General features: G+C 42.0%; 2 protein-coding genes across 11 annotated transcripts in view; both read left to right on the top strand.

Moving 5' to 3' along the window:
- LOC109520743 (septin-7-like) overlaps positions 1-11247 on the top strand; it is a 59293-nt gene extending 48046 nt beyond the window's left edge. For 3 of the 4 annotated variants that reach the window (XM_019878170.1, XM_019878171.1, XM_019878172.1), the window contains 5 exons: positions 6931-6982; positions 7232-7357; positions 8307-8442; positions 8690-8835; positions 11086-11125. In XM_019878170.1, the coding sequence (XP_019733729.1) occupies positions 6931-6982; positions 7232-7357; positions 8307-8442; positions 8690-8835; positions 11086-11125 (500 nt within the window). Of the gene's footprint in view, positions 1-6930; positions 6983-7231; positions 7358-8306; positions 8443-8689; positions 8836-11085 lie in introns of all 4 variants that reach the window. The other variant, XM_019878169.1, reaches the window with a different exon arrangement.
- A 6413-nt stretch (positions 11248-17660) lies between these two features.
- The window catches only part of ppp6r3 (protein phosphatase 6, regulatory subunit 3), a 61498-nt gene continuing 53243 nt past the window's right edge, over positions 17661-25915 (top strand). For 5 of the 7 annotated variants that reach the window (XM_019878160.1, XM_019878163.1, XM_019878157.1 and 2 more), the window contains exon 1: positions 17661-17861. In XM_019878160.1, coding sequence (XP_019733719.1) covers positions 17830-17861 — 32 coding nt within the window. In that variant the 5' untranslated portion in view covers positions 17661-17829. The remainder of the gene's footprint in view (positions 17862-25915) is intronic. The other 2 variants (XM_019878161.1, XM_019878158.1) reach the window with 1 other exon arrangement.

Here is a 25915-nt window from a genome sequence, read left to right as displayed (position 1 = left end):
ATATATACACACACACACGATAAATCGTAGACCAAGATAGATCTTAAATGTACGTTGGATGTGCTATTAAATTTGAAAAAGAAGTCCTATTTTTTACTGGAGGGTGGTTGGGTGTAAAGATCCAGGGATGTTCTTGGATACAGAATTGGTAACACCCCCCCCCCCACCACCAAAACCCTCATTAAACAAACATGACATTCTTGAAAATGACTGTTATTAACCCCAAATAAAGTTAATCGCTTGCAGTAGGATCACAGTTGCATTTTACAGGAAAAGCCACTCCTCACTCAGATCTGCAAAGCGCTTTTGCAGTGATAATTTTACCTCCCAGCCACTAGGGAGCAGTGCCCTCCCCTGGGGGTACACTGTTCCCCAGTGCCGGTCCCAAGCCCGGAAAAATGGGGAGGGTTGCGTCAGGAATGGCATCCGGCGTAAAATTTTTGCCAAAACGAACATGCGAGTTGATAAAACGATTTCCATACTGGATCGGTCGGGGCCCAGGATAAAAACGACTGCCAACAGTGCTGTTCACCTACAGGGTACTGTTGGAAATTGGACTACTGTTGGTCAAAGAAGAAGACAAAGAAGAGGAGGACGATTGGTACAGAGAAAGAGGGAAAAGAGGAAGCTTAGAAGTATTAGTCTGAGGTTAGGAACTCTGAATGTAGGTACAATGACAGGGAAAGGCAGAGAACTAGCTGACATGATGGAGAGGAGGAGAGTAGATATTCTGTGTGTTCAGGAGACAAGGTGGAAGGGCAGCAAGGCTAGAAACATTGGAGGAGGCTACAAGCTGTTCTACCATGGTGTAGATGGGAAGAGGAATGGAGTAGGGGTGATTATAAAGGAAAAATATGCTAGACATGTAGTAGAAGTAAAACGAGAGTCAGACAGGTTGATGTGCGTGAAGGTAGAGATAGAAGGTGTGATGATGAATGTAGTCAGTGGGTATGCCCCACAGGTGGGCTGTGAGTTAGAAGAAAAGGAAAAGTTCTGGAATGAGATGGATAGAGTGACAGAGAGCATTCCCAGGGGAGAGAGAGTAGTGATTGGAGCAGACTTAAATGGTCATGTAGGGGAAGGTAACAGAGGTGATGAGGAAGTGATGGGCAAGTTTGGACTTAGAGATAGGAACTTGGAAGGACAGGCAGTGGTAGACTTTGCCAAAAGAATGGAAATGGCCGTGGTAAACACCTATTTCCAAAAGAGAGAAGAACACCTGATAACTTACAAGAGTGGAGGCAGGTCCACACCGATAGATTATATCCTATGTAGAAGAGGTAATCTGAGGGAGGTTAACGACTGTAAGGTGGTGCCAGGAGAGAGTGTAGCCAAACAGCATAGGATAGTAGTGTGCAAGCTGACAATGGAGGTGAGGAAAAGGAAGAGGGTGAAGACAGAGAAGAAAATAAAATGGTGGAAATTGAGGAAAGAAGACTGTTGTGAAGAATTTAGGAGTGAGGTATGGGCAGTTCTGGGCAGCGTTGAGGAATTCCCAGATGATTGGGAGACTACTGCAGCAGTGATTAGGGAGACAGGAAAGAAGGTGCTCGGTGTGGCCTCAGGACAGAGAAAGGTGGACAAAGAGACTTGGTGGTGGAATGTTGAGGTTCAGGAAAGTGTACAGAGGAAGAAATTAGCGAAGAAGCGATGGGATAGTGAGAGAACAGAAGAGAACAGGCTGGAGTACAAGAAGATGACAAGGGAAGTGAAGAGAGAAGTGGCCAAGGCCAAACAAAAGGCATATGAGGAGTTATACGAGAGGTTAGACACAAAGGAAGGTGAAAAAGAATTGTACAGGTTGGCGAGACAGAGAAATCAGGCTGGGAAGGATGTACAGCAGGTGAGGTTGATTAAAGACAGAGAGGGAAATGTCATTACGAGTGAGGAAAGTGTGTTGAGGAGATGGAAAGAATACTTTGAGGAGTTGTTAAATGAGGAAAACAATAGGGAACGTAGGAATGAAGAGCCAGAGAGGATTAAGAAGAAGGTCGATCAGGTTAGAAAGGATGAAGTCAGGAAAGCATTAAAAAGGATGAAGAGTGGGAAGGCGGTTGGTCCAGATGACATACCAGTGGAGGTATGGAAGTGCTTAGGGGAGGTGTCGGTTGATTTTCTGTCTAGGTTGTTTAATAGAATATTAGACACGAACAGGATTCCTGATGAGTGGAGGAAGAGTGTCCTGGTACCAATCTATAAGAAGGGCGATGTACAGAGTTGTAGCAACTACAGGGGGATAAAGTTGATGAGCCATACGATGAAGGTTTGGGAAAGAGTAGTTGAAGCCAGGTTGAGACAGGAAGTGGAGATTTGTGAACAGCAGTATGGTTTCATGCCGAGGAAGAGCACCACAGATGTAATATTTGCCCTGAGGATGCTGATGGAGAAGTACAGGGAAGGTAGGAAGGAGCTGCACTGTGTATTTGTAGATTTAGAGAAGGCTTATGACAGGGTGCCAAGAGAGGAATTGTGGTTCTGTATGAGGAAGTCAGGGGTTGCAGAGAAGTACGTTAGGTTGGTTCAGGACATGTATGAGAATAGTACAACAGTGGTGAGGTGTGCAGTTGGACGGACAGAAGACTTCAAGGTGGAGGTAGGACTGCATCAAGGATCGGCCCTGAGCCCCTTCTTGTTTGCTATGGTGATGGATAGATTGACAGATGAGGTCAGACAGGAGTCGCCCTGGACCATGATGTTTGCAGATGACATTGTGATCTTTAGTGAGAGTAGGCAGCTGCTACAAGAAAACCTAGAAAGGTGGAGGTCTGCACTGGAGAGAGGAGGAATGAAGGTCAGTCGTAGTAAGACAGAGTACATGTGCATAAATGAAAGGGAGACCAGTGGAACGGTGAGTTTACAGGGAGCAGAGGTGTCGAAGATACAGGAATTTAAGTACCTAGGATCAACAGTTGAGAGCAGCGGAGATTGTGGAAGGGAAGTGAAGACTAGCGTGCAGGCAGGATGGAACAGCTGGAGAAAAGTGTCAGGAGTGATTTGTGATAGAAGGGTGTCAGCTAAGGTGAAGGGAAAAGTTTACAGAACAGTTGTGAGACTAGCCATGATGTACGGTCTCGAGACACTAGCAATTGGCAAAAGACAGGAGGCAGAGTTGGAGGTGGCTGAGTTAAAGATGCTGAGATTCTCCTGAGGAGTGACAAGGATGGACAGGATCAGAAATGAGGTCATCAGAGGGACAACTCAGACAGGAAAGTTTGGAGAAAAAGTGAGAGAGGCCAGACTGAGATGGTTTGGACATGTACAGAGGAGGGACAGTGGATACATTGGTAGGAAAATGTTAGAGATGGAGCTACCAGGTAGGAGACAGAGAGGAAGGCCAAAGAGGAGATTCATGGATGCCGTGAGGGAAGACATGCAGGTAGTTGGAGTCAGAGTAGAGGATGCAGAGAACAGGGAAAGATGGAAAGTAATGACTCGCTGTGGCAACCCCTGAAAAGGGACAAGCCGAAAGGAGAAGAAGAGAAGAAGAAGAACCCCAGCGAGTCCCACGGACTCGCTGATCAGAAAAGTATGAGTCCCATTATGCATTTAGAGAGTCCCAAATTTCGAATTCTGAAATGGTCTACTTATTCAATTGCATATGATAACACAAACAACAATAATATACGTTGATAATATGTTTATTTCTTATAAACGAATGCTGCAAAAAATTAAATAATTTAGGCATACAAGATTTGCTGAGAAATAGGTTCTTATTTCATCCCATGGTTCAGTCTTTGAGTTCATAAATTCTCCTCTCTTTACTCTGCTTCCAATGATGCAAGGCTTTCTCAAAGTCAACTTATCGCAAAAAAAAAAAAACTATCCAATTTTAGCTGCTTCTAGCTGTGAAATCTCCGCAATAAACTTTCGCAACACCTGTTTTAACGTTACACAACTTGGCAATCGTCTGCTTTCCGCGAGGTGAAGGCCGATCTCGCCAATCTCGTCTCGCGAGAACGGAAATCTCCTCAAGCGGGTTGCTCACGGGGGTTGTGGGTAAAGCAGTGTCTATCCTAGGTGACTTCAAGCGAGAGGTGGAGTACACCTTGTACTGATTGCCACCCATCGTAGGGCACATATTAAAAAACTAAATAAATAAATAAACACCATTTACAATCATGTTCACACCCGAAGGACAATATAGAGTCTGCAAGTAACCTCACATTTCCAGCTCCGGCCTCCCTGTGTGGAGTTTGCATGTTCTCCCTGGGCTCGCGTGGATTTTCTCCGGGTAATCCGGTTTCCTCCCACATTCCAAAAACATGCATGGCAGGCTGATTGAACACTCTAAATTGTCCCTAGGTGTGAGTGTGAGCCTGAATGGTTGTTCGTTTCGTACCTGTGTGTTCCCTGCGATTGGATGGCAACCGGTTCAGGGTGTCCCCCGCCTACTGCCCGAAGACGGCTGGGATATGCTCCAGCACCCCCCGCAACCCGTGTGAGGATAAAGTGGATCGGAAAATGGATGGATGGATAGAAGTAACTGTTAGGTTTATGCTGACGCTAAGAATACATCAGGAACAGGAAGACTCAGGAGGCAGGCATGGTTGTCTTTCTTGCAAGAGAGAGCCCGCCAAAACAGGGGTCCCTTGATGTGTGTCACGCTTCACACACATCAAGCCACGCTTCTCCGTCACGTGACCGATTACTTCAAAACAAAACGCAGGAGCTCGCAAAATGAGTAAAAAAACTGCTTGAGATCGTAAATGACGGCGGCCTTAAAAGTACATTTGAGACAACTGGATTAAAGTTATGGCTGAATACTCTGAGATCGCCACAATAGCACTTTTGCTATTTCCGACATCCTACCTGTGTGAGGCGGGGGGTTTCTGCAGCAACGGTGACGAAAACAAAATTACGAAGTAGACTGGACATAAACCACACACTTGAGGTGTCATTGTCTCCTATTACCCTGAGATGGGACCGTCTGGTTGCAGAAAATCAAGCTCGGTGCTGTGGTGAGTCGTCATTTTCATGCACTTTGAATTTGCGTTGTATCGTATTTTGATGGCATTAAACATTGCCAGAGCGATCGGAGTGTTGCGGCCAGATTTGACGCTCCTTGTGTTTATTATTATATTTCGAAAACACCACAGTTTTCATGCAGCTCATACCATATTATTTTGTTGGATTATTTCCACCACACCTTAAATGCCGGTCCCTGAAAATATTGTCTGACATAAACCGGTCTGTGGGGCAAAAAAGGTTGGGGGCCCCTGCGCTAAAACATGTCTCGGTTCACAATCTCGGAGCAGCTCTTCAGCTGGCTCTGCCTTGTAAACCGTTACAGGTTCCGGGGCAACTCTGAAGAGACCGCGTTTGTCTCCTTGCATTTATTGGAAGGATGTCCCTGATACACGATCTTCTAATGGGTGTGGGGAGTATATGCAAATTTCACAACAGTTTCAGTAGAGGAGACTTTCAATGAGAACACACAGTTCATTCCTGAGGTGATCAGACGGCTCCTGCTGGAGGTCGGTGGTCCACGAACACAGCTTTGAATGTCCCTCACATTGTGTCCTGGGGTTGATGTTATCATCTCACAAGCAACATTTAATTTGATCAGAAGCCGTTTACTTCACAAAAGGACGTTGACTTAAAAGCCAGAACAGGAGCAGGCTGAGCTCTCCCGGGTCGACAGGTCTCCCATTATCAACCTACCCCATTGTAAATGAAGTATTTGCGAGGTCGCACTCTGGAACAAAGGTTTTGTAGTTACACTGAGAGTAAATATGGGATAACAGAATTACATTTATTCCAACAGTAACCTAACATGTGAATGTGTTTGTTTTTGGAATTGAGAGGAAGTCGGGGTACACACAGAAAATGATTCCTCTTGGTCTCTTAGTAATTTTTTAACTCAACAAAACCCTGTTGTGTGTAGACTAGGGATCTACCAATATCACTTTTGTCAGACAGTAGGAGTAGAAATACTGACATTTGAGTACTTGCCGATAAAGAGTACAATTGTCTTTACTGCCAGTGCGTCTTCCATATGTGATGAAAATGTGTTTTAGTTTCATGCAAACGTTTCTTGAACATGGCCCAAGTTTCACTCAAATGAAACACTTATTACTGACATTTAACATCTGCAGTAATTCCATGTTTTACTAACAATCTTGCTCCATGTCCTATATCACCTGCACAGCGATTATGTCAGGCTGCTAAAGTGGTACCGTTATTTTAGTATCGGCGATTTTTCCAAGTGTGAGTACAAGCATACAGCATCAGTTGTCGGTATTGATGAGTTCCTCGTGTCGATTTTATAACCATGGAAATCAATAGACTTGTCAGGATCAGAAATATCAGATACTCTGTTATCAGAGCAGGATTTCTCATACATGGACATGGTTTTCTGAATATTCAGGGTTTTTTTTTTTGTTTTGTTTTGTTTATCCTTCCAGAGCGCCATATTTACAGTCCTCAAGAATTTAGGCTTCTGGGATGCATACCGCTCAAAAAGATTAAAGCACATTTACCAAACCCATTGTGCGCGGATGTTTTTTTTTTTTTTTTTTTTTTGCACATATATTTGGAGCCTCTTATAAAAGCTTGTTTTATATTACCCTTGACTTGAAACACAGACTATCTTGGGAAATATCTCACTGAGCTCTCCCTCTGCAACCAGTCATATGAATTCATTTTAACGCCGACTCGTATGCGTCAAAATAACTCATGAACTGGATTATTCATCACAACCACTAACTTGTTTATTTTTGTACTTATATCATGTAAATAACAATAAACGTAGTTTTTCTTTCACATTAACTGCAAAAGTTAAGCCTAGTTGCAAATGTTAAGCCGACATTTTCCCCTCTTCCCTATTACTGATTGCAACCAACAATTATGATGAGTAAATATGCTCATTCAGAGTCATTCTAATATTTGTGTGACCATTGTGTCCCCCACTTGTTTTTGTGTGTGTTTCAGTGGAGAATGGGGAACATTGCGATTTTACCGTGTTGCGCAACATGTTAATCAGGTAAGAGTTGCAGCCACTCCACTTCACTGCTTAAAGTATATTTTCCCTTCAAGAAAAAGCCATTTTATAGTCTCACACACAATCTTCTCAACAAGCTCAGAACAGCACATGCCCAAATGCTTGAGAGTAAGTCAAACATGTCGAGTCCAGTTGTCTTTGATTCAGCTCTTGTTGCACAACACTAACCTGAATCACCGTGAAACTTCATCGAATACAACTTTGCTCCCCCAACCCTTTGCCCATCAACAGGACCCACATGCAGGATCTGAAGGATGTCACCAACAACGTCCACTATGAGAATTACCGCAGTAAGAAACTTGCCGCTGTCACCTGTAATGGAGTGGATAACACCAAGACCAAGGGACAACTTACTAAGTAGGCGCCATCACTTTTCTCAGACTAAAACATTGCTGATTCATGTGCCCACATAAGGTTATCATTTGTAAATGATATGCCACTTTGTAAATGACCCAGCCAGTGTCCCGCTTGCTTTCTCCCTATGTACACTTAACTGTTCAGAAAAGACACCGGCAGCTTATAATTACTACAACCATTGCGAATGGTGTGAAACTTCACATGACTGCGCATGCACCCGCATGGGTGTCGCATGACCAGGATCACGCATAGATGGTGGATATATACACATCAATAGTTAGATAATAGGTAGGTAGAGAATATCAAGGTTATATTTCAGTATATTCTCCAGTATGTACAGTACCTACCGACATAAACATCTCTCACTTTCTATGTGAGAGAGTGCAAGAACGAGAGTGAGGGAGAGAGAGAGAGGGGGAAAGAGAGAGAGAGAGAGAGAGACAGAGCGAGAGATCACATCATTTAAAGGCACAAGATGCCAATGTATTCCTGTGTGTGTGTGTGTGTGTGTGTGTGTGTGTGTGTGTGTGTGTGTGTGTGTGTGTGTGTGTGTGTGTGTGCGCGCGCATTCACATAATTCTCTCAAAACCACTTTATTTCTTTACCTTTCCTTCTATAATGTTTGTATAAAGTATATACTTACAATACAGTACTGTTTTCATTTGTTGTGTGGTTCTTTGTGTTAAGAACGGATTAATGGGATGTCCATTCATTTCTATGGGAAGGCTTGATTTGATATACAGGTAATATAATCTGCGTGCATGGAGATGGAACAAGTTCATCTCAGAAATCAAGGCATCACTGTTAATGTAAATATTTTCCTGTTCACTGTAGATATGAATATTCTATATGTGTGTAGACCAGAAATAAAGGCCCTTGTTGATATGTGCGAATGAATGTCAACTAAAGCAACTTTTAAGTTAAAAATGACTGATGCTATTTTGAACAGGAGTCCCTTGGCACAGATGGAAGAGGAGCGGAGGGAACATGTGATGAAAATGAAGAAGATGGAGGCGGAAATGGAACAAGTCTTTGAAATGAAGGTTAAGGAGAAGAAACAGAAACTGAAGGATTCAGAGGCTGAGGTACAAGTGTGTTTTTATACATCAGGCATCACCGACCTTTTGTAAAGTGAAAGTTACTTGGATCCTGATTAAGGCGAAGGGCTGCCAGTGTGATACACACTTATAAAATGAGAAATTTGCCCACGGGCACCACATTGGTGACCCCTACAATTCATCTTGTGTTACCTGAATAATCACCTTATTTGATTTCCATATGTTCTGAGCCTGTTTGCGGTTTTATATCTGTGTCTGCCGTTTCAACCTGCAGCTGGAGCGACGTCACGAACAAATGAAAAGGAACTTGGAGGCACAGTACAAAGAGCTTGAGGAGAAAAGACGAGTGTTTGAAGATGAGAAGGCCAACTGGGAGGCTCAGCAGAGAATCCTGGAGCAGCAGAAATTGGATGCCTCTAAGTAAGTAACAGACACCCACAAACAGCTTGAGCAAATGAAATGCTGCAGAATTTCTGTCGTAGTGTGGTGTCAACCAATCTAGTTATTGTGTATGTGGCGCAGACTCATTTTTTCCACATTGAAAAATATTCAGTTTGGTCCAAGCTCGGTTGTGCAACAGATCTCCGATAGGAGAGGTGGTGGCGGCATAATGTCAGAGTGAACATGAGCAGAAGATTTTGGCTGTCCAGTGAAAACAACACAGACAAAATGGAGGAAAAAAATAACGTCTTATCCCAAGCTCAGGGACATGAGACAAGAGCGGTCGGTGTTGATGCGGTAAAAAGAAGGCATAGCGATGAATGTAAAGGTATCAGGTTGCTTGACAGTGGTTGATGCCTTCGATTCGAGCATTTTGAACCCTGTTAATGTTCACATACCACACACTCTTTACGAGTATCACATCGTATTATGAGTGCATGGCTTTCTGTTGGAACAGTGACAAACGCATATTGCCAAATTGTGATCTACTTTATGTCCAAACAAGCATGAAATTGTAGCAGGCTACTGTATTTTCTGCACTTTAAGGCAACGGTACCCTTACATTACGGAATGTCTTTCCATATTTATTTGTCATGTCTTTGTTTATCATAGTCGCTTGTTATTGATGATACTAGTGTAGCCTCTACTACCGGAGACAAATTCCTTGTGTTTTCTACATACTTGGCCAATAAAGATGATTCTGATTCTGATTCACCAAAAAGGCACACAAACCTCGTGCGCTCACATTCACAAGGGGTTAAATGTCCTTTAAAAGTCTTGCTTGTCTCCTTCTTCCTTTGTTTTGTCAGTCGTTAACTATGCTTTTGGTATGGGCTTCGTTTCATAATGGCTGCGCAGAGCTCACAAGGTAGTTGTCTGTTTGAGTGTGTGTCGGTGAATGATTAGTGTCGGGCAGAACCCTTTTAGGTTACAATTGGTTCCTGCTAGTAATCACCACTCGATGGCATAGGAACACTAACAGGGAAACAACTCAATGGGGAACATAAAGAGTTTCAGGCTCTTTATATTACCATATTGGCCCAAATATAAGACGGCCCTTATTATAAGATGGCCCCCTCTTTTTCAAGACTCAAGTTTGAAAAAAGACTTTTTGAACACCAAATTAATTTTTATACAGAAAATAATTACAGTACATCTGAAACAAATGATGATAACAATATATTTGAGAGAAAAAGCATGTTATTTTGCCTCATTCAAATTGTAATATCTGAACATTTTAAATATGTAAACTAAAGTGCCCTCACATACGTAAATGAATGGCTTCTGGTTTTTGAAATGTAAATTACATCATAACTTCTCAGCTGCCGGTTAACCTGGCCGATCTTTGACCCACTTTTCTCCAGATTGTCGCTACGTTTCTCCATTTTCTGTTATCTCTTCTATTATTTTCTTCTCTTTTCTTTCTTCCCGCTATTTTTTACTTTTCATCTTCATGCTACCGCTATTTTTATTTTTATTCTTCGTGACAGGGGTTCACTTTGGCCTGGGGAGTCAAGTTCAGCATTCGCTTCAATGATATCTGGCGCCATCTAGCGTCGTGAATGAGTATAACGTCTAGACCCTGAATATAATACGACCCCTACTTTTTCAGTTTTATTTCAATGCAAAAAAAACACCGTCTTATATTCGGCCAATACGGTAGTTTTCAAAAATGTCGTGTATATTGAAATTCATTCTTTCAATTTCAGTGACTACCCAGCTCAACAAAAACCGGCAGCTCAACAAAATCAAGCGTCAGTTGATGACACAAATGTTTTGAGAGCAGCTCTAAAACAACCATTAGTAACTTTAGAGATGGCTTTAGGAATCAAAGTATGGAAGTTACCCCAGAATATGCAAAATCAGTCATGAGCAAAGACTAGAAAGGCCAGGCTGGAATTTGCCATTAAGCAAAGGAAAGCCAAAGCAATTTTGTAAGGGGGAAAAAAAATCTGTCAAACTACGTCTACGTAAAACCAATCCATGGGCAAGACATCGAGAAGGCACCTTCTTTTTGATGGACTTATGACCACGCATTCAGTCATTAGTGCAGTATTCGGATTGAATTACTTTGATCGGATTTAGTTCATGAACATGCACAGTCCAGACCACACACGTCCTGCTTCACGAGGCAATTTCAGATTTCAATGGGGCTTTAATTGAGAAGTGCAGGTACGAGCTGTGGATTGTGGCCCTTTTCTAATCCACCTTTCTTGTTTCCTCAACTAGGACCATGGAGAAGAACAAGAAGAAAGGAAAAATCTTTTGAAGAATTGACGTCTCCTCTTAAGTACCAGCTGTGGCCCGAAAATGCTTTTTTTTTTTTGCTCTCTCTCTCTCTCTCTCTCTCTCTCTCTCTCTCTCTCTCTCTCTCTCTCTCTCTCTTTCTCTCACACACACACACACTGTTACGAAGATAACATTGCATTTTCTTTGTCATTTCAAATTCAACATGTTTATTATATACAGTCACACAAAATGTTTCAATGAACATCTGTGATTTCAATGTGTTTGTAGACCTGTGATCCCCCTTATTTGTCCTGAAAAAGAGGAGACGCCTGAGTTCCTCTGAGCTGCAATCTAGCGTTAACGCATGGTGAGGACCATCCATTTATACACATATATTAGTGTTATGTTAGTCTTGTGTTCTCGATATTCTTGGATTCCACTCTACTACACTCTTTGTAACTGAATAGATGCTCGAGCACTAATTATCTTTGGGAGGATCTTGGGATCCAAGTATTGGACCGCCTTTCGTTTAAAAAAAAAGAGAGAGAGAGAGACAGACAGAGAGAGAGGGAGAGACTATGAAGCATCTTGAAGCACTGCAGTTTGCTTTTTTTTTCCCTCAGTTTGGACAAAATTGTGACATTTTTAAACAATTTGGAATGATGTCAAACTGTAACATTAGTATTACTAATGCATTTCTTAAGTGCTACAAATGAAATCAACTGACTCGGGACACCAACAAAAGTTAGTTTGTGGGGGACGAGTACCATTAGAAACTAGGCATTGAACTGAAGCCAATTCCTTTTCTAAAACATGTCTGAAGTCGTGTCGTCCAATAAAAGAGGAAGAACTCGACAACCATCAGCGTCTCAACATGTCATCCATTTGAGACCTTGTTGGTGGGTTTCATGTTTCTTGTCCGAGTTGCTTTTGGTAACCGTCACTTAGTAAACAGACGTGCTCATAAATCATTACACCTGCATTCGTTTCTTTCTTCTCAATGGCGAAAACTGCAGGCCGTCTGGGAGGTGAAATCATGTTTACCAAAGAATTTAAGAAGAAGAAAAATGGAATTACTCCCCACCCCTTTGCAACATTCTATGCTTTTACATAATTAGGTCTATAGCTTTTTGTGTTTGAGTAAATTGTGTGTTTGAAGGTGTCGACAGAGCTCAAAGCGGGGCCAGAAGGATCTGGAACTGCAGTCAGTTTTCCTTGCGGTGTGTGTTTGCTAGTTGAACTGAAGATATTATGCAAAAGCCTCATCGGTGTCAATATAGAGTTAACAGATAACCGTGATTACTAAAAGAGGGGAGAAATAAAAGTTTTATATTGTGATGTAACTGATGAGTGTTGAACCAGAGTTTGGCAGGCGTTTTCCCTTGTGGTAAAATAACAGAACTGGACAAGTCGTAAAGAATTCCTTCAAGTTTTCCTCCCCATAAAATAGCCTTCCAACGGATAGAATATAAAAATGCTTCCACGTTAACCAACAAAGGCTTGCTTGTCTAATAGAATATTGTAAGTTCAGGCCAGAGGGCAACACTTTGAACCTTTACTATTTCTTACCCAGAGTTGTCATGGTTTATTTTCTTACGACAGTGAATATGAGGAATCTGGAGGAAGGACAGCTCGCGCGTCGTTTTCTTGAGCCTCGTATGAATCCTACTCTTACTCCAGGTTGCATGAAAGTGTTGTTTTCGGTGCATTCAAACCAGATGCTAAAGGGACGAACCCGAGAGCTTTGCATTTTGCTTCTGGCTGCGATAGATAACATATATTGTGTATGTTCTGTGGAGGCCGTTCAGTTGCCTTTTCTTTTTTGTGACGTTTGTTTGGCTGATTTGTTTTCAAGATTTTTTTTTTTTTAATGACAGAAATAACCACTGAACATGTTAATTTTCAGTCAGTGAAGAACTAATTGTAATACGGTTGTAACACATTTGAATTCATCAATTCCAAGACCTCTCTATGATGACTGATTTTCACAAAAGTTGATATTTCTGTTGATTCTCAAAATGTTACAATTTGCTGGCTCTTCTGGTTACTGCATTTTTTTTTTTTTTTACTTTTTGTTTGTTTTCTCCGAGCTTGTTTTATCTGGTCTGTCTGTTACTGTACATTGACAATATTAAAATTGACAAAAGTTTTAACCCCTACTCGTCCAAAGTATCGTTTTTGAACAACCTTTACAATGTATCTTTTACAGCGTGTTTTAATGCCCTCATTTGTAGTGTATAGATACATAGATACCTTATTAATCCCGAGGGAAATTACACATTGATCTGTTGCTCACACTCACACAAAAGCAGTCCCATTATAAATAGAATCAAATTCAAAAGATGGATTAAATTAAAAATGAAATCAGGGCATTGTTAAACATGCACCCATCCATCCATCTTCTGATCCGCTTAATCCTCACAAGGGTCGCGGAGCGTGCGAGAGCCTATCCCAGCTGTTTTCGGGCAGTAGGCGGGGGACACCCTGAACCGTTTGCCAGCCAATCGCAGGCATTGTTAAACAATGGAGAAACAATGTTAGGACAGCATGCTGTCCTGCGTCTTCTGGACGGGACAAACGAGACACTAAGTCTTTCAGGAGAGACCCCCAGTGAGCGGAACCTGGAGCTCACATAACTCCTCCGTCAGGAGAAGATGGGGTACAAAGGGTGGCTCTTATTGGACAGGATGACCCTCATTTTGGAGAGTGTTCTCTTCTCCAGCACTTTCTCCATGAGTCCAAACCCAGACAGACTACTGCGCATGCCTTCGTAATGAGCTTGTTCGGCCGCCGAGTGTGCTCTCTTCTAATACTGCCCCCCTCCAACACACAACAGCATAAAACAGGACACTGTGTCATGATTCCGTTTTGTTTTGTCTCCAGCAGGTGGCAGTGGAGGGCTCATCCTCCCATTCCGCACTTGTTCCTCATCATGTCATGATCTGTCACCTGTTTGAAGAGATTGTCAAGCCGTCACCGGTTGTCTGATAATTCGTCTTGCTCTCGTCCAAGTGCGTAATTCGAGACATTTGTCGCTCCCGTTCCTGGCCTTGTCATATTCTGGTTTGTTTTTCTTGTTTTCTTCGTTTGTTTTTGATATTGCTATCCTCGGTGCATGATATTTATTGATTGGCCTTGCCCCGTCGTTTTTGGATAAGTGATTTTGCGTTAGTTATTTCTCCTGCCTTTCGCAAGCTCTTTTTGTTAGTAGTGTTATTTTACCCTTGGTTGCGCCCAGAGATTTCTGTTGTCCTTTGTCGGTCTTGCAACCTTATTTTGTAAATAAGCCTTTTGTACTCAATCTTATCCTCGTCTGCGTTTGTGGGATCAGCTCTCGTTCCAGAACCAACACACTGGACACAATAGTTGGATGTAAAAAAATAAAAATAAAAAAAAGCTCAGGGTGGACCCTGGAGGAGGCCAACCAGGAAGACCATTCTGTTCTACCGCTTCCAAAATAGCTGCCCATCTCAGCTTGCTGTCCAGCTGCTTGTATGTGGAGACCACCTCCACATCTGATCCCTCAATGGTGATGGGCTGCAGGGTGGGATGTGCCCGGCGAAAGTCAAATACAACCTCCCTTGTTTTTGCAACGTATCGGAGGTAATTCTGCTGGCACCGCTCCACAGAATCAGCGACCAGGCCACGAGATTCACTCTCATTACTCCCCCTAATAAATGCCACCATTGCAGAGTTGTCTGAGAACTTCTGCATATGACGTATCTGAGTTGTAGCGGAAATCTGATGTGTTGAGTGTGAAGAGGAGGGGCGAGAGCACCATACCTTGTGGTGCGCCGATTGAGAAAATCAGTGTAGAGGATGAAGTGTGTATTCTGCCCATGTTTGAACATGCTGTACAACTATCCTATGTCAGCATGGGAACACACACACCCTGCCTCCTCTCCTCATGCCTGCAAGTAGACCTTTTCACCCTTGAATCATCAATCACTTGATTGAATCATCAATCACTTGATGATATCAGTACTTCCTTAGTGGAGACCTTGTGGAGACACACAGACCTTCAGAAAGCACCAGTTGATACAAGCTGATTAGTTTAGGAGAAACAGAGTTCCGATGCCACGTCATAAGTTTCGTTACCGCCCCTCTGACGATATAAATGTGTTGTGAATCTCTTACACCTTCGCACTCGTGATCCGCAGCCATTGTCTGTAAACCGCGGGTGCCCGGAATATTTTGCAAATAAAACCTTCGAAGGTACTGTTCATCGTCTCCAGCCTGTATTTGGATAACCAACATCATCATCGTCCGAAATTAACGAACACGCGGAGGAAGAGTAAGGCCGACTCTCTCCCCGCAACAAGGACAAACACCCCCACTGCCTCTACTCAAACAGACTATGTCGGTCAAATAATCTGTAATCCAGTGCACAAGATGGTGGTACACAACGATGTTGTTAAGTCTCTCCTGGAGAAGGCTCGGATGGATAGTATTAAAAGCAGTGCAGAAGTCAAAAATTTGTATTCTCACCATACAACCACCCGCATCCAGGTATGTGAGGGCACGATGTAAAAGGTAGATTGCATCATCAACAGCCATCCTCTCTTGGTAGGCAAATTGTAGAGTGCCCCTCACTGCCTGCACAAAAGGTCGAAGAAGCTGCAGGACCAGACTCTCTTGAACAGAAATCGCTGGTCATCAGGTACCAGGAAAAACAAGGCATATAAAAAAGCTCCTGCAAAAGGCAAGGTAATAGTAACACCGAGAATATACATGAAATGGCAAGCATCCAATTACACAAAAACAAAATAAGAGCAAGATCAAAGACAAAATAATATCAATACTTACTGCTGAGGAAGTAGATGCAAAAGTGACAAGAGCGAGAGGTCCAGAAAACAACACTTGAGCACGAGCAGCAGCAAGGTCAATTATCCGACAAGAGACATGGGATCTTGGCAGTCCTTAACCCTGGAGAACCCAAGAACCGTTTTCTTCTTTGGAAAATGATGAATTTTACATTAAATGCTTGCTATGTGTTCAATGAACACCAAAATATGTTTTTTCAAATATTTAATGCTTTAATCCTAATTTAAGATTAGGGCCAAATTTGACCCTTTGGGATTTAAGGGTAGCATTTGAGTAGCAGAATTTATAGGGGTCAAATTTGACCCTGTGGGTTCTCCAGGGTTAAATACATGGCTGAATCATGATGATCACATCACGTTGGCATCAGGTATGTACGATGGAAAAGAAGCCTTCCACTGACACCTGCTGGAGAAACAAAAGAACAGGATCATTACATTGAAATGCATGGCTTCACATGTAATTTTATTTCCATCCATCCATTTTCCGACCCGCCTTATCCTCACAAGAGTCGTGTGGGGTGCTGGAACCTGTCTCAGCCGTCTTCGGGCAGTAGGGGCGGGGGGTGGGGGCACCCTGAACCGGTTGCCAGGCAATCGCAGGGCACACACAGACAACAACCGCCTCACAGTGCAGAGGGCGTGGGGTCAATTCCGGCTCCGGCCTTCCTGTGTGGAGTTTGCATGTTCTCCCCGTGCCTGCGTGAGTTTTCTCCGGGTCCTCCGGTTTCCTCCCACATACCAAAAGCATGTATGGTAGGTTAATGGAACACTCTAAATTGTCCCGAGGTGTGACTGTGAGCGCGAATGGTTCGTCTCTGTGTGCCCTGCGGTTGGCTGGGAACCAGTTCAGGGTGTACCCCGCCTCCTGCCCGAAGACAGCTGGAATTGGCTCCAGCACACCCCGCGACCCGTGTGAGGATAAGCAGATCAAAAAATGGATGGATGGATCGACTCTTAATAATGTCATTATTGTATGTTATTAATGATTAATAATATTAATTTATCTCAACGCACTGATCATGTTAATGATTTTTCACAATGATTAGGAAACAGATAAACATCAATATGCAACACTTTATTTCTTTAAATCTCGGCCAGTTTTTACATTTTCATATGATGACGTCTACAACATTCCTAGAAAATCACAATGTCCCATCACTGGTGAGCTATTTTTAGGACAGACCCATGAGCTATTTGTGTTGTCTTTGTGGGGTTATCTGGGCCAGTTGGCACCACGTTGCTGTGGGTAGGCTGTTCGATTAATCACAAACAAGGTGTGTGGATGTATGGTTTCGCCCCAAAAACAGAAAGCTGACGTCTGTTGGAGGTACAATCAATATCGATGAAATGTTAATTAAACTAAATCTACCGCCATGAATTTTTAAACATATGAATAATGAATTGATTGTCTATGTCAATAATAAAAGGGGGTTGATCACCACTGCACACCCGTCCTTGGTCAAAAGTCCTAATGATCATAGTTCACTAGCTGGCCACATTTTCAATGATAATATCAGATGAAGATAAAATACATTGTTTGTGACTTTTAGAAAATATCGTGTTCATTTTGGAAATTATCGACTGCGTTGCCTTGCATAGGAACCATAATTCCGATTCGTTATATTATTCTCGTACAGAGTGCTTAGTAACCAATAGAACACAAGAGACATTTTGGAGTGATTGGGTTGCCAACCAATGGCATTACTGTTACTGCCTGAGCGACCAACCCCTCGTTTGCTGTGGGGGAAGGGATCGATGCTATTGACTGGACGGCAACGCCATCTTGAAAAGTGTCCTCCATTGCCAACTATTTCACGTTGGCCACATCTAGTCAGTTTTAAATGTTTGATTTCTCCGTCACATTTTATATGTATTTGTGTTTGGAACCGATTATTGCTTTTGGACAATTGGAAAGATATTCATGCTGGAGACTCGCCGGTCTCAAATTTGTTGGTAGGTACTCTGGCTACAGGAACGACTTGTCAGCAGTGATTCTACTGCCGGCGAACATAAGATGCGCATGCATGTTACTACTATATGTTAATAATCAAGCAATATTATTGACGCATTGATAAAAAAGGTGAACTTAGTGGCTATGGCTGGCGGAGGCGATGGTCAAATTGCATTGTTAATGAATGGCATCGTTGTTGCTACTTTGACAGGTGTGTTTTAGGCTCAAGCAACGCATGTTTGTTGCAATGCGAAATCACATTTTGCATAACCGTTACGTAGCTTCCGCCCAAATAACAGCATGATGGTCATTCTGGAGTGGGGAGCTGTAGCCCCCGAGCCCGCTGCTAATTACTACTGCACAATTTCCAAACCTTGACGAGTGAACCTGCTTGTCGCATTTTTCATGTGGCTGGTTTTCTGCTGCCGTAGAAAAGTATCTTTGACCACCACTTCCTTGTGTTTCACAGTAGCTGCGGAAGTTGACATTATTTCAACAACAAACCGTGACACTTCTCATTATCTGTGGAGATTGGATTCTGACGGACGTTATTTGTTTGTCAATGGAAAAAAAGACCTGCTTTCTCTGCCTGAGCAGTTCATTCCACCCCTTAAAATTTTTTTTAGCCCACTCCATGTGAAGCAAAACATTGAAACACTGAAATATCAACTATACATTTTTTTATCAGTCATATATATTTTTGGATCAATGCATGTGTGCTGATTGCTTGTCATGGTCAATGATGGTTTCTTTTTTTGGACTCAGAACAGAGATGTGCAAGTCAAGTATAATGCTACTAGAAAAGCACAGCAAAAATGAAATGCAAAATTGAAATGATGCCACTTCTTTCGCCTGAACGATTTGGCAAAATTATATAATTTTATAGGGCGGCCCGGTAGTCGAGTGGTTAGCATGTCGACTTCACAGTGCAGAGGTACTGGACCGGGTTCAATTCCAGCTGCGGCCTTCCTGTGTGGAGTTTGCATGTTCTCCCCGGGCTTATGTGGGTTTTCTACGGGTCTTCCGGTTTCCTCCCACATTCCAAAAACATGCATGGCAGGCTGATTGAACACTCCAAATTGTTCCTAGGTGTGAGTATGAGCGTGAATGGTTGTTCGTTTCTGTGTGCCCTGCGATTGGCTGGCAACCAGTTCAGGGTGTCCCCCACCTACTGCCCGAAGACAGCTGGGATAGGCTCCAACACCCCCCAGGACCCTAGTGAGGATTTAGCGGTTCGGAAAATGAATGAATGACTGAATATATTTTATAAACACACACACACACACACACACACACACACACACACACACGCACCACCCTAACTTCACTATCAGCACAAATTTCTTGAAGGAATGGGATGAAATAAATGCATTTTTGCTTTTTTTAATATAAAATATATTGATTTTTAAATTGACGAGTCATGTCATTGGCCTTTGCACCGTGCTGCACTTTTTTTGTGCATCAGGTTAAAACCTTCCCGAGCTAATGACTTGAACCAGATATAGAGGCCAGAAAAGGTCAAAGATTAGATATTAAGTTTTGTAGTGTGAATATAAACTGAGCATGTGAAAAAAAGTAACACTGTAATTCAGTCATATTTTCATAGAAGTTTATATTCATATCAGTCAATTAGAGTTGATAATTTACGAAACGTTTTGACTTGCACTGTTTTACGTGTTCACTAAAACAACGTCACAAAATTAGTTATTGTCTTTCGAGAGAAAATCATCCTCGCTGAGCGAACCGCAAATGTGGGATGAATTAAGCTCCGACACAGCATATGTCAGCAACGACGAGTGGCCTACATGCTTAAAAGTAGATTAATATATCCATCCATCCATTTTCTGATCCGCTTATCCTCACAAGGGTCGCGGAGGGTGCTGGAGCCTATCCCAGCCGTCTTCGGGCAGTAGGTGGGGGACACCCTGAACCGGTTGCCAGCCAATTGCAGGGCACACAGAGACGAACACCCATCCGTGCTCACACTCACACCTAGGGACGATTTAGAGTGTCCAATCAGCCTGCCATGCATGTTTTTGGAATGGGGGAGGAAACCGGAGTACCCAGAGAAAACTCACACAAGCCCGAGGAGAACATGCAAACTCCACACAGGGAGACCGGAGCTGGAATTGAACCTGGTACCTCTGCGCTGTGAGGTTGATGCGCTAACCACTGGATCACCGGGCCGTTAGATTAATATAGTATAAAATATTTATAATTTCATGTTATTTGAGAGCGATTTGGTGGGTGACTGGTGAGCACAATACCACTTTCACATCCCGGGGGTGAGTTTGACTTTATTTTATTGCTGGCCTCTCACAGCAGCGTACAAAGGGAGTTTGTGCTAGCAGCTTGTTGACAAGTGGATCGAATTAAAGTTGGTCTAGAGCAGGGGTCGGCAACCCAAAATGTTGAAAGAGCCAAATTGGAGCAAAAAAACAAATATTTCTGGAGCCACAAAAAAATATAAGCCTAACAATAAAGGCAACACACACTGTACGTATCTATATTAGCTATATTGACCTACTATCAAAATGACCAAATTGGTTACAAATATACAATGAGCCTTCATAATTAAATTTTTTTTTTTCCCCTGCAGTGCTTCCTGTAGAAAATGAAGCAACAGGTGAACTACTCTGTTGTATGATGCCGCCACAAGTATAACTTCATTACAATATTAATGAATTATGTTTCATTGCTTTGATGAAATTCAAGAAACAAAATCCAGTTTTGGATGTCATTTTTATTTTGAGGATTCGAAAAAACATCGATAAAATAGAAAGTGCATAACGTGCCCATTATCTGGACAACACACAGAGTACGTACATTAAAATGCATCCTGCATTCAAAAAATAAAACAGCAGTCTTTTGAAAAAGTAAAGTTTATAAAATCAAATACATGTAAGTTTGACTTACTTGCAAATGCCAAGGAAGTCAGTGCAAGGGTAAAACACAGCAGCATCCTCTTCTCGTTTGACACGCAACCAACGCAGCTGTCCTTGGACCTGAGCAACAAAACACAATAATATCCCTAAGGGTCATTTGAAATATATACTGACAAAAATCAGAAAGCACTTTACAAAAACAGCCACTTTGTTACTAAATATGTGCGCATGACAGGATTGTGTTCTTACCCTTTTAATGTGACTTTTGTTTTCGGACATCACTGGTCAGTTTCTCAACATTGGGCATGTAAGATGTAACTTTAATTTTTACGCAGGACTGCAAGGTCTCATCTGTGAGGCAAGTGCGATATTTTGATTTGATGTAGTTCATGTTTGACTTTTTTTTTTTTTTTTTTTTTAAACAACAGCCACCTGCCTGGTATCCCACCCTGCTAATAGAAATGCGTGTCGCAGGCTGTGACGCAAATCTTGGTTGACAGAAATGTTGAAATGTAATATTTATTCTGCACATTTTTATTGCATTGGAAAACTTTAAGACTATTTGTGTCATGTCTGTCCTCCCACAGAAACCTTATTAAAACAAAAAATATATTTCCCTCCCCCATCTTTTTCCATTTTCAAACATTTTTCAAAAAGCTCCAGGGAGCCACTAAGGCAGCGCTAAAGAGCCGCATGCGGCTCTAGAGCCATGGGTTGCGGACCCCCGCTCTAGAGGGATAATCCGTTCAGGAAATAGATGGATGAATGGTTGTAAGAACACCCTGGGTTCTAAGTTATTTTAAATGAAAAGTTGATGCTGCGTTGCCGTTAGCACATCGGTATGATTTCCACAAAATGAATTTGCGGCTTGGTTAAGCACTTGGGACAGCACATGGTATACATAAAGCATGATAAAAGTGCACTTCATTTACCACTTACTATTATGATTTTTTTGGAGGGCAATGGGGGAGGACGATGATGTGTGTTTTGGCAAAAGTGCAATTAGAAACCCACTCAAACTGATTCAAGATTCGGTGGTTAAAATGTAAGCAAACATCGATTGCGAATTTGAGCTACGAGTCCAGCTTATACTAGAGAGACTCGTGATGCAAACTACAAAATAAGTCTAAAATTAGTGACGGTATTACCGTACACCCTGATATAATGAGGAGATTGGAATAGCCACCAACCTTTGTAGGTTTGTCACCTCAAACATTCTTTAAACATTAAAATAGAACATCAAAATGACCAAATTGGTTACAAATATACAATGAGCCTTCATAATTAAATTTTTTTTTTTCCCCTGCAGTGCTTCCTGTAGAAAATGAAGCAACAGGTGAACTACTCTGTTGTATGATGCCGCCACAAGTATAACTTCATTACAATATTAATGAATTATGTTTCATTGCTTTGATGAAATTCAAGAAACAAAATCCAGTTTTGGATGTCATTTTTATTTTGAGGATTCGAAAAAACATCAATAAAATAGAAAGTGCATAACGTGCCCATTATCTGGACAACACACAGAGTACGTACATTAAAATGCATCCTGCATTCAAAAAATAAAACAGCAGTCTTTTGAAAAAGTAAAGTTTATAAAATCAAATACATGTAAGTTTGACTTACTTGCAAATGCCAAGGAAGTCAGTGCAAGGGTAAAACACAGCAGCATCCTCTTCTCGTTTGACACGCAACCAACGCAGCTGTCCTTGGACCTGAGCAACAAAACACAATAATATCCCTAAGGGTCATTTGAAATATATACTGACAAAAATCAGAAAGCACTTTACAAAAACAGCCACTTTGTTACTAAATATGTGCGCATGACAGGATTGTGTTCTTACCCTTTTAATGTGACTTTTGTTTTCGGACATCACTGGTCAGTTTCTCAACATTGGGCATGTAAGATGTAACTTTAATTTTTACGCAGGACTGCAAGGTCTCATCTGTGAGGCAAGTGCGATATTTTGATTTGATGTAGTTCATGTTTGACATTTTTTTTTTTTTTTTTTAAACAACAGCCACCTGCCTGGTATCCCACCCTGCTAATAGAAATGCGTGTCGCAGGCTGTGACGCAAATCTTGGTTGACAGAAATGTTGAAATGTAATATTTATTCTGCACATTTTTATTGCATTGGAAAACTTTAAGACTATTTGTGTCATGTCTGTCCTCCCACAGAAACCTTATTAAAACAAAAAATATATTTCCCTCCCCCATCTTTTTCCATTTTCAAACATTTTTCAAAAAGCTCCAGGGAGCCACTAAGGCAGCGCTAAAGAGCCGCATGCGGCTCTAGAGCCATGGGTTGCGGACCCCCGCTCTAGAGGGATAATCCGTTCAGGAAATAGATGGATGAATGGTTGTAAGAACACCCTGGGTTCTAAGTTATTTTAAATGAAAAGTTGATGCTGCGTTGCCGTTAGCACATCGGTATGATTTCCACAAAATGAATTTGCGGCTTGGTTAAGCACTTGGGACAGCACATGGTATACATAAAGCATGATAAAAGTGCACTTCATTTACCACTTACTATTATGATTTTTTTGGAGGGCAATGGGGGAGGACGATGATGTGTGTTTTGGCAAAAGTGCAATTAGAAACCCACTCAAACTGATTCAAGATTCGGTGGTTAAAATGTAAGCAAACATCGATTGCGAATTTGAGCTACGAGTCCAGCTTATACTAGAGAGACTCGTGATGCAAACTACAAAATAAGTCTAAAATTAGTGACGGTATTACCGTACACCCTGATATAATGAGGAGATTGGAATAGCCACCAACCTTTGTAGGTTTGTCACCTCAAACATTCTTTAAACATTAAAATAGAACATATAATCGAATAGAGATTTGGGACATGAAAAAAAGTCAGCCCTTGTTTGTTGTTTTTATTGTTGCACACAGGTCATTTTAAGAAGAATTAAGTCTCATTACAACTTGTCGGTGCTATTCCGGTGCACCTTTGAGGCCAGCGTAATGACGAGTCTTGAACGCAAACAACACGACATTGACTTCTTTGTATTTTCTGTTTATTAAAAAATAAAGTATACAAAAAAGTTCTCTTCAGTTTGTCTAATTCGTTTGTCTGTATTGTATCAAATCATAAAATATGCCAATTGAACATATTAATACTAAACAGCAAATGGAACACACAAAATTCAACCAATGTCAAATTGGCACCTACATATCCGGCCCCTAATTGGTTAGGCAGGAGGACTAAGCAATTATTAACTTCTCAACTAAACTTCAAATTACAACATCACTATTTTCAAAAACAGTAACTTAAAGTCTCTTGAAAATCCCAATTTTGGGGGTTTAAGAAGTCTTTTCTTCTTGAACTGCTTCTTCCAGCAAACAAAGTTTGTTCACTGGTCTCTCCAACGTGTTGGTCTTGGTCCGTATCTTGACTCTTCGTACCATTCCGCTTGAGTCCGGTAGGGTCTCGACCACTTTCCCAAGTGGCCAGGAGTTGCGCGGTGAAGTGTTGTCCACGAGAAGCACGACATCTCCTATTCCAAAGTTTTGTCTTGTTGTCGGCCATTTTTGGCGCTCTTGGAGCAGCGGGAGGTACTCACGAGTCCACCTCGTCCAAAATAGGTCCGCCAAGTATTGAACTTGTTTCCATCTTTTTCTTTTTGTTCTGTATTTCTTCATGACGTTTTTCAATTTTGCTTTACGCTGTTCAGGATTCTTTTCATTGTGGTTCGCATACGCTGACAACGCTTTTCTTTCGTCTGAGTTGTCGCAAGGTCTTTCTTGATTTTAACATCCAGGCTACAGCTCTTTTTAGTCTCTGCCATTTCGAATAATGGTCGGTAAGTTTCTGCATTGTTTCTGCTACATCTTCCGCGTTGATCACTTTAACTGTTGCCACGTTCTTCACCTCAGGATCGTCTTGCAGTTTTTCTTTTCTTTGCATGCGTTGTGCAGGCCAGTCGCATTCGTCTTTGTGTAGGAAGCTTGGTCCGTCAATCCATGTTTGTGATTGTGTCAAGTTTCTGGCTTTCATGCCTCTGCTTGATAGATCCGCTGGGTTTTCTGTGGTCTTTACATACTGTTCATCTGATCAGTTGGGACTCGAATGGCATATCCCTTTTGGATTACAGTATCCATGAAGGCCTTGTAGTCTTCATAGAACTTTGGATCCTTTTTGAGTTTCCTCTGCAAACTAACCATGCGCTGTTCTGCGAGACATCGGTTGTTCGGCATTGGCAGTTTGTCATTCTTGAGTGGCAATCCAATGCAGTAGTGTCCGTTCACGAAGGTAGTTGTTTTATCCACAAACTGCATGAACTGCTTGTCGTCTTGAGACATTTCTTCTTTGTCATCGTAGTTACGCTCTGGGAAATCAGTGTTGTACTGTTGTACCAGTAGCCTTTCAATTTCCATCACTGTGATCCTATTCACTGAACTGTGATGTTTGTTGTCATCGCCTTGTGGTTCTTTTCTTAGGAGGCCATTCACGACCCAGCCAAGAGCAGTCTTCACCGCATAGGGTCCTCTGTTTCGACTGTTTATAACGTGCCATGGCTCCATTGCTCTTGGACAATTTGCTCCAATAAGCAAGCCAACATCTGCTTTTATTTCTGGCACTCGCACTTCGTGAAGATAGGGCCACTTCCGTATTTCTGATGGCTTGGGGATGTTCTCATTGTGCACTGGTATACTACCATGGGTGTACGCCTTGGGTAGCTCAATGAATCTGTTTTCTTCCAGGCCACATACCTCCAAGTCTGATATCACATAACTGTTTGTGCACTTTGGTCCTTCCGATTCTTCTTGACTCAAGGTGCTCAAGAGTATTTGGGTTGGTTTCCCATTAACGTTTAATTTTTTGCGCAGGGCTTCTGTTATGAATGTTGCCGTGCTTCCCGGATCCATGAAAGCATATGTTTCGATGTGCTTGTCGCTCTTTCTCGATTTGATTCTCACCAGTATAATTGACAGCACGCAATCACTTTCACCGGCCCCGGTGAGGCAAGCTGCCTCTCGTTCTACTGTAGCTTGAGGGCTTGAATGTTCTTGAGCATCATTTTCCTGGGAGGCCAAATCTTCTTCTTTAACTTTGTGTAGAATGTCTGGGTGTTTTAAAGCACATTCCTTACACTCTGTTCTTTTCTTGCAAAACTTACTAATATGACCCATAGCCAAGCATCCGAAGCACAAGCCTTT

The sequence above is a fragment of the Hippocampus comes genome, unplaced genomic scaffold, assembly GCF_001891065.2.
Source record: "Hippocampus comes isolate QL1 unplaced genomic scaffold, H_comes_QL1_v1.1 scaffold37, whole genome shotgun sequence".
NCBI classification, from domain to species: Eukaryota; Metazoa; Chordata; class Actinopteri; order Syngnathiformes; family Syngnathidae; genus Hippocampus; species Hippocampus comes.
This window is presented reverse-complemented; position numbering and strand designations above follow the sequence as displayed.